The sequence below is a fragment of the Pipistrellus kuhlii genome, unplaced genomic scaffold, assembly GCF_014108245.1.
Source record: "Pipistrellus kuhlii isolate mPipKuh1 unplaced genomic scaffold, mPipKuh1.p scaffold_m20_p_8, whole genome shotgun sequence".
Taxonomy (NCBI): Eukaryota; Metazoa; Chordata; class Mammalia; order Chiroptera; family Vespertilionidae; genus Pipistrellus; species Pipistrellus kuhlii.
This window is the reverse complement of record NW_023425584.1, coordinates 28517332-28529790: the sequence shown is the minus strand read 5'-3', so window position 1 is coordinate 28529790 and position 12459 is coordinate 28517332. Positions and strand designations below refer to the sequence as shown.

The 12459-nt window shown below is 40.2% G+C and overlaps 1 protein-coding gene across 1 annotated transcript in view; it reads right to left on the bottom strand.

Moving 5' to 3' along the window:
- The window catches only part of TRPC7 (transient receptor potential cation channel subfamily C member 7), a 106586-nt gene that overhangs the window by 69355 nt on the left and 24772 nt on the right, over positions 1 to 12459 (bottom strand). Inside the window, exon 3 of the mRNA XM_036424952.2 lies at positions 379 to 561. Coding sequence (XP_036280845.1) covers positions 379 to 561 — 183 coding nt within the window. The remainder of the gene's footprint in view (positions 1 to 378; positions 562 to 12459) is intronic.

Below are 12459 nucleotides of genomic sequence, written 5' to 3'. Positions count from 1 at the left end.
AGGCACATGGAGAAAGCGCAGTACATGCTATTGCACAACCTGAGTAATTTGCTTCTCATGAAAACCCTCAAATTGGCCTGCTTGCTGATAGGAACACTAATTGTGACATTGTCCCTGACAGTGGTTTGGAGGCTGAAAGTCCTGTTTGGTTCTCAAGCCTCAAAGTCTTTCTATGGTGTGACTATTATGGTCTCTCTCCTGGTAGCCGGGGGATGTGGAAGGGAGTTGCAGAGAGGGGCTCTGGGCAGTTCCCTGTCTAGAGAGAAGTTGGATAATTGGTTTTGTCACTGTCACCTTGCATAAACATAAAATAAACAGCACAAAGCTAGGTCAGCAGCCATGCCAGGTGGGAAGACCAGGAGAAGTGGGGAAGCTTACCTTCTTGACTTCATATTTAATGGCGAGTTTGATCCGGCTCAGACTTGGACGGTGGTAGTCAGACCAGACTTGGAAGTTCACATCACCATTTAATATTGCTTCCACCTCTTCTGTGTCTCGGCATAGGTCCAGCACGCCCACCACAAAATCCTTGCATTGCATAGATAACTTCCTGTAATCGTTCTAATAGAATAAAAAGAAATCAAGGGTGTGTCATACTGAGCCCCACTGGTGGGCTTGCCCAGCACAGCAGGGTTGATCAGCAACTATCCACCAAGTGTGAGCTTAAGAAGAGCATTAAAGCCAGGGGATGTGCTGGATCCAGAAGGCAGGGCAATTTGTCTTGCTACAACAATCTAGAAGTCATCTTCTCTAATCTAGGATTTATCAAGATGTGCTCATTGGGCCACCTGCATCAGAGTCAGCCTGGATGCCAGGTCCTGTTGCAGTCTTCATGGAGTTGAGACCCAGGAATTTTTTAACCTTGTCCTATAAGTGATTCTGATGCCTGCCAAAGCCCATCCTGCACTCTTTCAAAGTAGCAGCTCTCCCTGCTGCTCAATTCTGAGGGAGGAGTAACAAAGATTGAACTTTGAAGGCTTAGTGAAACTAACATTTCACTCATTTACCGCCAATCTATAATGGAAGCTGCTCTTCATAGGAAGTTTACTGAAAAGATACGGCTGATATGCTAAATTGAAAAAAAAATGTGCACAGGTGTGCTTTCTTTTTATATGCTGCAAAACCTGCTTATAAATGATCAATTTAAAAACCAAATGTAATTTAAAACTAACAGAGTCTTGCTTACCACAAATCCTTTTGTGTGACAAATCATGGCTTCTTAATTTGCTTGCTTGTTGAATAAGCAATTTTAGACTTGAATTTTTTGGTTTTGGTTTTTAATAAATTGCCACTGGAGTTTTCTCTTCTTTTCCCTAGGTATACCTTTTAGAATTGTTTTTGAGAAGCTGACTTCCTTTCCTAGTGATAGACGGACCAGCTTTTCTCTCCCCAGACAGACTACTTTAGTTTCAGATAAAGATCCAAAATATATCAGACAAAAATATGTTTCATGTTACCCTCATACTGGTACTCCTCCCAAATGTTTTCTCCTGGAGGCCTTCCTTGTTGATTTCTTAGTTAAAGTGAACCTATTCAAAGTCTGTTCAGAGAGGACACAAGAGACAAACATCCTTTCAGTGCTAATCAGTGTCAGCAGCCCTGACTGGTAAGTGATAGTTATAAACAGGAGAGCAGTTTTGCTTTTCCAGAAGTTGGATTCCGCAGCAAATAGATGTAAGCTGGGCAAACTGCACAAGCTCAGCCATTTTTCTGAATTAATGATTCTTGCCTCCTTCCAGCACTGCTGCATCAAAATGCCTCCTTGCATTAAAGAAGAGCTAAGTAAATGTTTATTAGATAGGACAAGAAAAAGGATCAGGAAAGTGTTTTCAGAAAATAGGGGACTCCCATTTATATACTCCCTCGACCAGGAGTTCGACCAGCAGGCATGTCAGCCAACTGCCCATGTCCTCTCCCACTGGCCAGACTGGCCGGACCGCACCCATGCATGAATTCATGTACCAGTCCTCTATTATGCATTCAGAGATCATAATAATATGGCCACTAAGTATATATATATACTAGAGGATTCATACACCAATGAGGCCCCTCGGCCTGGCCTGTGGGGATCAGGCAGAAACTAGCAGTCCGACATCCCCCAAGGGGTCCCAGGGTGTGTGAGAGGGCACTCTGCAAAGTTGCTTTTGCTTGGCAGTTCCTGCATTGAGCATCTGCCCCCTAGTGGTCAGTGCACATCATAGCTACCAGCTGGTTGGCCAGTCGGCCAGTTGCTTAGCCTTTATATATATATATATTTATATATATATATATACACACACACACACACACACACACACACACACACAGATTATATATTTGTATATATTTTAACCAATTCTGCTCTTTTTACTTTGGTCCAAACCATTGTCATCTCTTTCTTCAATTAATCCAAGAGACTCCTAACTATCCTCCCTGATTCTGTCCTGGTACTCTATAGTGTATTCTCCATATATCAGTTAGAGCAGTGTTTCCCAAACTTTTGATATACGTGTTCTATAATTTTCGTAATGCTGAGTACCCCTGGTACTCATGAGAACGTAGAATTAGGCACAGCTAAGCACGGTGCAGTACATATCCCCACCAAACTCCGGTGCAACGCGTACCCCCACCAAACTCTTCCTGTACCCTTGGGGGTACGCGTACCACACTTTGGGAAACACTGTGCTAGAGGAATATTTAGAAAATGTAGTTAGATCATGGCACTGCTATGCTCAAACTCTCCAGGGACTTCCCATCCACTTAGAGTAAAGGTAAAGTCATTATACTGCTCTCTAAAGACATTACATTATCCAGTGGTTGGCAAACTCATTAGTCAACAGAGCCAAATATCAACAGTACAACAATTGAAATTTCTTTTGAGAGCCAAATTTTTAAACCTAAACTTCTTCTAACATCACTTCTTCAAAATAGACTCACCCAGGCTGTGGTATTTTGTGGGAGAGCCACACTTAAGGGGCCAAAAAGCTGCAAGTGGCTCTCGAGTCGCAGCTTGCCGACCATGGATCTAGCCTCTCCATTCTCTCTGATTTTATTTCCTATGGCCTTTTTCCTCCCTCATTCTACTCCAGCCACTCTGACTCTCTCCTATTCTTCAAACACACTTGGTACAGACCATGTCTTTGTACTGGTTATTCTCTATGCTTGAAATGCTGTTTCCTTAGGTATCTACATGAACACCTTTCTCAATTCCTTCAAATCTTTGCTCAAATGTAACTTTCAAGTCTTTTAATATTCTACCATTTATTTCTTGTGTTCTGCTCAACACAGATGTTAATAGAGATTCTTCGATTTTCAACTGCTGCAGAATTTCTTTCCTTTTGGTCCATAAATTACAATTTCATTTATTATTGAGATGAATCTCTGGCTCAAAATATATTTTTATTTTTGAATTTGTGCTGCTGAAACTATTGTTTTGATAACATAAAATTTAAGAAATTATTAGTTTGCTTACTTTAGTTAAGATCCCCAACTCTCAAACATTTTCAAAGCTACTGTCAAACAAATTAGAAAAGAAGGAGAACCTTATTATTCTCATTGGTCAAAAGTTAAAATTAATTTTTCAGATGGATGCTGTGGAGACACCTACCCAATACAAGATAATTAAAACTCAGTTCTCAGACCTTAGAAATTAGATTAAAAAGGAGTGAGGGCCTCCCATCCATTCCCCCTTTTCTCCCTTTAGAGACCCAGTTATGGAGAAGGAATGTTCATTGAAAGCTCCAATTGAAGAACAATGGAAGATAAATTACCATAAGTTTGCATGCTGTCAGCCTGGGAAGTTTTGACATTCAGGTTGAGTTTAAGAAATAATTACAATAACAATTTACAATAAAAGTGTTCTGAGTATTCCAATATTTCTTTAATTGGTCATAATTATCCTTTAAAGCTGGTATTATTATTATTATTATTCCTAAATAATATGAGGACTGAGAATTGACCACTAGATTTAGCAATTTGGAGGTCATTGGTCACCTTGATGGGAGCACATATGGGAGAATGGAAGCATGACTGGTGAGGATTAGAGAACTGGAAGATAAAGAATTGGAGCCAGTTACATAGATAACCTTTTTGAGGAGCTTTATTGCAAAAGAGGGCAGAGAAATGGTAACAGATTAGACAAGTGTTTGGTTTTATTCCTCTCTACTGCCTCCTTCCTTCCCTCCCCCCTGCCTTCTTTCTTCTGATGGGGAAGAAACCGCATATTTTGTATGTTGATGGGAATTTTTCAGTGGATAATTTTGCTGGTCTTTGTGTATGATATCAGCAGATTATTATATTAATCCAGCAAGTATTTCAACAGCATATGACAGACAATTTGATTTTATATAAATAGGAAAGAATTTAGTTAGAACCATATGTGGTTTACCTATAGTAGGAGGAAGTTCAACTATAATATGTGGTGAAGGAGCTAGCATTGGTGGTGGGGTTTTAGACATTTTCTTTCTATTGCTCAGTGTGTGTTTTTTTTGTTGTTGTTTTTTTTCAGTGAAATAGGAAGAAAAGTTATCAGTTAAGAGTAAAAATTAGAGAGGAGGTGATAGAAGTTTGAGGAAAGGTCTGAAATAGTTTTAGGAGAATTTTAAGAGTGAATGGATTAGGAAGACAGGGTATGTTTGCTGGAGAACAATAACAACCCATTTGAGGTTCATTGTCAGAAATTTAAAATGAGACTAGCTGCTCTGGCCAGTGTGACTCAGTTGATGGGAGTATCATTCTGTATACCTAAATGTTGGCTATTTGATCCCTAGTTGGGACACGTGCAGGAGCCAACTGATTTTTCTCTCAACGTTGTTTTTCACAAACAAACAAACGAACAAACAAACAAAACTAATCAAAATGGTTGATGTTTTCTAACACATTCATGGTGCTGGCATGGAAATGTAGAGAATTAGATTTTACCAGGATTGTATTTTTGCCAAAGAATACACCATATCAAGAGAGGGACAGAGAAATTGAGCTGTATGTGATGAAGATTATAATGATAGTCCATGGAATTGAGGCTGGTATGGAGAGAGTTAGGACTTATAAGTAAGAAGGGAAGGGGAAAGATGGTTAGAAAAAAAGACCCAATCATATGTTGTCCACAAGAAACCCACTTTAAACATAAAGTTAGCAATTTCTTACTAAACTAAACATACTATTACTATATGATCCAACAAATCATGATACTTGGATTTACCAAAAGGAGTAAAAAACTATGTCCTTGGTATTTATCCAAAGAAGTAAGAAAACTATGTCCACACAAAAACCTGCACATAGATGTTAATATAAGCTTTATTCATAATTGTCAGAACTTAGAAGCAACCAAGACATCCTTTAATAGGACAAGTAAACTGGTACACCCAGACAGTGGAATATTGTTCAGTGATAAAAAGTAATGGGCTATCAAGCCGAGGAAAAATATGGAAGAAATTTAAATGTATATTAATAAGTGAAAGAAGCCAATCTGAAAAGGCTACATACTATATGGTTTCAATGATATGACATTCTGGAAAGGGCAAAACTATGGAGGCAGTAAAAAGATCAGAGGTTGCCAGGGATTAGTGGGAAAGGAGTAACGAATAGGTGGATACAGAGGATTTTTATGATAACTATTCTGTATGATACTATAATGGTCCATAATATTTTTCCAAACCCATGAACAACACTAAGAGTGAACCCCAATATAAGATATAAATAGGGACTTTGGGTGATAATAATGTGTCAATGTAGGTTTATCAGGTACTCTCTGGGGGGATGTTGATTTTGGGGAGGCTGTGCATGTGTGTGAGTTGGGGATATATGGTAACTCTGTACCTTCTGTTGAATACTGGTGTGAACCAAAAACTTCTCAAAAAAGAGATCAGGTTAGTTATTTGGGAGGTAGATCCTGGTTGCGGGGAGCAAAAGATTGATAGAGTTAGGGTATGAGAGGGAGATAGAAAGTTTGAGCAAGTAGTCAGGGAGTAGCATGAGGTGTGATGCCTAGATTATGGAGAGTTTGCATTGATCATGACATTTGTAGGCTCATATTGACTTATGGTGACTAAAGTAGACCACTGAAGGAGATGAGTTCATTAAGTTGAGGCAAAGTGTTAAAAGGATGATCCATCTATGTATATATTAGAGTGTCAAGAATTTAAATAGCAGGGACCGAAACCATGGACAAATGACAGTGACCCATTGTTGTAGACTGCAATGATGAGGGTTATTGAGTAATATGTTTTGATGAAATATGATTTAAAGCTGAGTGTTTTTAGGGAGGTGAGGGAAAGGTTTGAAGTACTAAGGAACAGCAAGAAAGATAGACCTCATTCCCATCTGAGTGATATGGGATTATGAGAGCAAAACTTGAAAAGCTCTCTTGAAAGAGCTGCTGGGAAGTTTGTTCTTCAGGGAACCAGTCTTTAGGGAGAGCAATAAGATGATGCATTTTTTAAGAGGAGGGGCAATGGTGGAGATTTTACTGAGGAGGAACTATGATTTTCAGATGGTGAAGTGGGAGGCATGAGGAAAAAAGGAGGTGTGAGGATGAAGGGGGATAGGAGGAGTCTTGTAGAGAATGGATTTTAGGTTCTGAAGGGTGACTTGGGAGACAAATGATGATGACATAAAAAGGGATTAGGGCACTTAAATTGTATGTAAGGAGTCAGGCAAAGCAGGTGAAGTGAAGTGCATAGCACAGTGCTAGGCATGTAGGTCATGCTCAATATCTTTTAGTTAAGAAAAGAATTTAGAGCCACATCCTGCCTTCTAGTACTCCCATCTGCATGTCCCTCTACTCAGTTGATGGATGACAAAAGGGAATATTAAGATTTTATACACATGGCTGAGTTTTTATTAATTGTAACTGGAATCACTGAAATAATTAGTGGGTGTCAAATGCTGGGTAAAAACCTGAGCCTAGTGCTCATTATGGCAGATATAAATTGAAAAGCTTCAATCCATATTTTATCTTTTATGCATATACTTGTTTCATTAACCTTAAAAAATCCCATATCAATAAACCCATACTCTGAATTATCATTAAAGGCAAGTATCCCTCAGCATGTTTTAGTTTAGTGCATGAGTTGGATAGCCAGAATTTCTCACCTGGCCTTTCCCAGGGGATTTAGACAGCCCCTCTGTCCTCAGAATCCAGAGTTCTACCCCAAAGATGTGGTGGGATAGGGCTGGCTCTTTGCTCCATGACATCTCAAAGGCCCAACTCTTTAAGGCTGCCACAGGCTGCCCACTGCCACATTGAGTTTATTATTTTCTATTTTCTCTCTACAAGGAGGCCTTTCTTTTTTCATCACAAACTTCCTGCACCTCCCTATGGGGGTCTCTGTCCTAAGTGTTTCAGAATTTGGGAAAGATGATATGTGAGCCAGTGGTGATTTTATACGTTTTCAGCACAGGCCTGATCAGTTCTTACATGAGAAGGATACTGGGTGGTTAGTGTTTGGGCTCTTAGAATCAGAGCATCTGAGTTCAAATCGTAGCTCTGCTTCATACTGGCTGTGTGATTTTGAGTGTACAATTTAATCTCTGTGTGTTCTAATCGGTATAATGGAGATGATGCTGCTGCTTACTTAATGGGGTTGTTGCAAGGAATAAATGAAATAACCCATCTCACTCACTTACAATATATAACAAATATTAGCCATGTTATACCAATTGCTTATAGGTATATTAGTAGAGGGTATAAACATGGAAATTTTCTCTCTTTTGGCCTTTTTAATAAAGCCAGTTCATTGCTCATTAGACTCAGTTCTACAGCTTCACCCTGAATCATCCCTCAGGTGGAAGGTGCAGGTAGCACAGCAGGGCTGAAACTTGGAACTTGGGCTGGGAGCAGAGTCCTTGGTAATTCACAGTGCAGGTGCAGGCCCCTGAGTACAGAGCCTGAATCTGCAGGTGACTGCACTGCCTTTCTTAGCCAGGGAGTGCTGACAGTACTGTCCTGTCTTGATACTTTGATTTCCACCATGCTTTTTGGTTTACTTTTATTGACATTATAACAGGCTCCTTAATCCGTCACCATGACATTGTGAAATCCCAGAAGTAATGGATTGTTCTGCTTGTTGATTTTATAACAAGTCCTCTCTGATGAATTCAGAGGCTTGTCTAAGGAGGATAGAGGCTGTCTTTCAAGGAAACAAAAGAGCAGCTCAAGTATTTTATTCCCTAGCTCAGCAAGTATATTTGAGCACCCACTGTGTGCCAGGCACTGGGGATACAGGCTTAAATAAAGCATAGTTTTTATCCTTGAGGAACTCAGGGTCTTTCTAGCGAGAATAAGAAGTAACCAAGTTAAGGCCCATAAGTGCCTTGGGACATGCCAGGCCACCCAGATACAGATATGGGGGACTTTTAAGAGGTGGTGGAGTATAAATTGAGACCTGAGGATGAGTAAAGCTAGCAGGGGCGAGGCAGGTGTGGAAGGAGAGGTACAGGGAATGAACATTCTAAAAAGAAGTATTGGTAAGTGCAAAAGAGAGGAGAGAACATTCACCAACATGTAGACCCATATAGTTACTAACTATTTTAACCATAGTGTAGTTATGTGCATAGGTCATGAACATTATCCAATGTTTTACATAAATTCTCACTGTTACATGAATGTGGTTATGCATCCAGAGAGAAATTAATATATATTCTCTGTGCATCCTTATCCAGATTAAAGAGGCTGCTTGGTTCTCTCTTGCTGAGCTCCCAGGAGAGCCTCTTCTCAGCTTTTTGCCTTTTCTGCTGGAACCATAAGGAACCAAGATTGGAAGGCAGGTCTGCCTATGTGAGCCTTGCCTCATCCCCACACCTTTCTGGAAGGCTCCAGGGCTTGCTTTCTTCTTTCTTATTGTTCCCCCCCTCTGTTTACCTATCTCTGTCTCTCCTCCCTCTCTCTCATATATGACTACTCTGTCATCCATAGGTCAGTGTGAGCCAATGAAAAATGAAACAGGAGTGGTTGCTGCCCTCATGGAACTGATAGACCAGAAGAAAAGATAGAAGGTACTACAGCTTGATGATTGCTTCAAGCTGCAACTCAGAAAATCAGTCAGGCTTTATGAATTAAAAGAGAAAGAAGGACGCTCAGGAAGCTCCATGGTTCAATTACATAAAAGCAGGCCCACCTTTGCCCTGCCTTCCTGCCCTGCCACCACATGGGTTTAGCCTAAGCATTTTTTATTGGTTTCTGAACCCATTAGAATGGGAGATAATATTAAAACATAGACTTTCATAGTTACTACTACTATTGGTTATCATTTGTTGAATACTTATTATTTGCCCAGCCCAGGTCTAAATGCTTTATATATTTAGCTCATTGAATTCTCATGACAAAACTAGGAAGTAGATACTATCATCATTCCTCCTGTATAAACAAGGACTGAGGCCCAGAGACTTCAGTGGCAGCTGTGATTTGAACTTGGGTATGGCTAACTTTAAATTAAGTTAACTTAATTAATTAATTTATAATCCTCACCCGAGGATATTTTTAGAGTGAGTGGAAGAGAGGAGGAAAGACAGAAATATTTATGTGAAATAAATACATAGATTGCTTGCTTCCTGTACAAGCCCCGACCAAGGCCTGGGCTGAAGAGGAGCCTGCAACCAAGGTACATGCCCTTGACTGAAATCGAACCCTGGACCCTTTGGTCCGCAGGCCGATGCTCTATCCACTGAGAAACTGGCAAGGGCTCCAAGTTTTATAATCCTAACTCTGGGAAGTACTCATCTGATAAAAATATCCATTTCCCTGGTAAGTGCTCAAAAACCCAAGCACCACTCTGAAGGGGCAGCTTCAGAGTCCTTGGTGAAGAGGAAGAGAGAGAGGAGGTCTGTTGGTAAGAGGCAGAGGTGCTGAAACTGAAATGCATTACCCCACATCTACACTCGGGAGAAAGCCAGGGAGTGAGGCTGGCTGAACTCAGTCCCGCACAGTCCCGCACTGAGTTTGACTTGCACGCAACAAGTTACCACAGGTGTGCTGCAATCAAAGTGTCAGAGTAGAGGTCATTCTATTTCTCCCAAGGCTCTACGCCTCTTATCAAAGGGCCAGTCTGTCTATTCCCCCACACCCTTTTTGTTCTCATGACTCTCATCGGGTGGTCATCATTCTCTATTCTATAACATTCCCTTGTCTCATCCAGGATCACTATCCTCATGTAAGAAGTCGGGGGAATGGGAGGAAAGCCAAGGGTTTGCAATTTCTTCCCTCCAGTGGCTGGGGGACCTTGGCAGCTTATTCTGAAGATACAGAGAAATTAAGTGTGGCGATGAGGTGGCATTGTGTGTACCAGCTGAATTCCAAAGAGGACAGTATGGTGACTACTGTTCACGGTATCCTGCTTTTAGCAAGCATTTTGAGGTCTGTCTGTTCTGGTGGAGCTGAAGCATACAATATAGCTGCAGAGGAGTACTGAATGCTGAATTAACAATACCCTATTCTTGGATCCTTCCAAAACTCTGATCCACAAGCACACCTAAGTCACTTTGGCCCATGGATTGGCTTGTGGAACAACTCATGTGTTCATTGATCATTACTTCATTAAGCAACAAAGATAAATAAAGATCTGTCATGTGCTGAGCTCTGTGCTAGGGCCCTGAAGAAACAACGAAGAGGGAGGCAGCATGATTGCTGCTCTCCTGGAGCTGGCAGACCAGAGGGAATGGTAGACAGATCCTACTGCAAAGTGTAACGAAGAACTCTCCTTTCTGTGCAAATTAGACTGAGTTTCTTTACATCCAATCTCATAGCAATTTCTGGGAAAACATTTCTTTCAAGTAAATCCAATTGGTAAGCAGCAGAAATAGTATGAGCCTCTTAGCTTGAAAGCTTGAGCGCTTTCCAATAATCCCCCTTAAAAGGATGTTGATGTTCCACTCAGTTCAAAATGAGCTTATTGAACCTGGTGTGTTCTAGAAGCTGTGCCCAGCATTGGAGATGCAAGGAGTGAGATGTGGTCACTGCCCACAATGGGGGAGACATCACATAACCCCGTAGTCAGCAAACTGTGGCTTGAGAGCCATGTGTGGCTCTTTGGCCCCTTGAGTGTGGCTCTTTCACAAAATACCATGGCCTGGGTGAGTCTATTTTGAAGAAGTGGCATTAAAAGAAGTTTAATTTTTAAAAATTTGGCTCTCAAAAGAAATTTTAATTGTTGTACTGTTGATATTTGGCTCTGTTGACTAATGAGTTTGCCCACCACTGACATAACCCATCTGTGTGAATAGTATGTGGCAGTGCTAGTCATTCATTCATTTAATAGTCATTGAGTGCCCGCTCTCAATCTTTGAGATATAGCCATAAGCAAAACAGTCAGAAGCTTATTCAGATTGCTATATTTTTATAGAAGGTTAGGCAGAAACTCCCTGAGGACATGATTTTAGATAGAGAGTTGAAGGTGGTGAAGGAGGGAGCTAAGAAGGTTTTAAAGTGGAAGACTGTCATGGTCTGATTGGCACATTGGTGGACAGGGGAATATTGTGGCCTGGATGTGGAGTCAGAGTGGGAGCTGTTGTAATCATCTGGTCAAGTACAGTGGTGGTAGAGATGCAGGGATAGAAATGGATTAGGAAAGTAAGTTTTAATATCAACACAATTTAAGGTACAGAGAGAAAGTCAGGGCTCGTATGTGTCATGGTTGGGACATCAAACACTGGAAGGAAATTCCCTGACATGTTAACATCTGATGGCTTACAGATAATTTTTCTTATATACAAATTTATTTTCTACAAAACATTTTTGAGTGTTATGATGTTTAAACATGTTCATTTTCTTTTGGACCAAGTTTGCTGAACCCTTAAACCTCAATGTTGGAGAAGGGTATCACCCATCATGCTGTCTTGGCCAGGGCTGCAGTCTTCTCTGCTTGATGTTTGATAACTTTGTTGGTTTTTAAAAATATGTCAAATGAAAATAAGATTGAAAAAGGTTCAGAGCTATTGTGACCTATGTATCTTATTTGCATTAACTGTATGTATATTATGAAAACATTTCAGAGAAACTCTTAATTTAGACTTGCCATCACCAGATATCATACCCTTCCAGGGATACATCATGACTCACCTCATTATGGATTTAGAATAGTAAATGTTCATGAGACAAGTTTGAAGAGTACTTATAGAACAACATATGTATAGAAGTAATTTTTAAAAAATTTTCTCATGATCGCTCAAAATGCTAGTATGAGACTATATGGCAAAGTAGCAATTAGAAAAATGTAGAGCCCTGATTATTATAAAACAAAAACCAAAGTTAGGCAAATCATTACAGTAGTGCCCCTTTCCATGGGGGATCATTTCTAAGACCCCCAATGGATGCCTGAAGCCCTGGATGGTACTGAACCCTATAGATACTGCGTGAATTTTTTTTTTATTACACATACATACCTATGATAAAGTTTAATTTATAATCAGACACAGAGATGAACAAAAATAACTAATAAAATAGAACAAGAATATATGCTGTGATAAAGTTATGTAAATTTGGTCTCT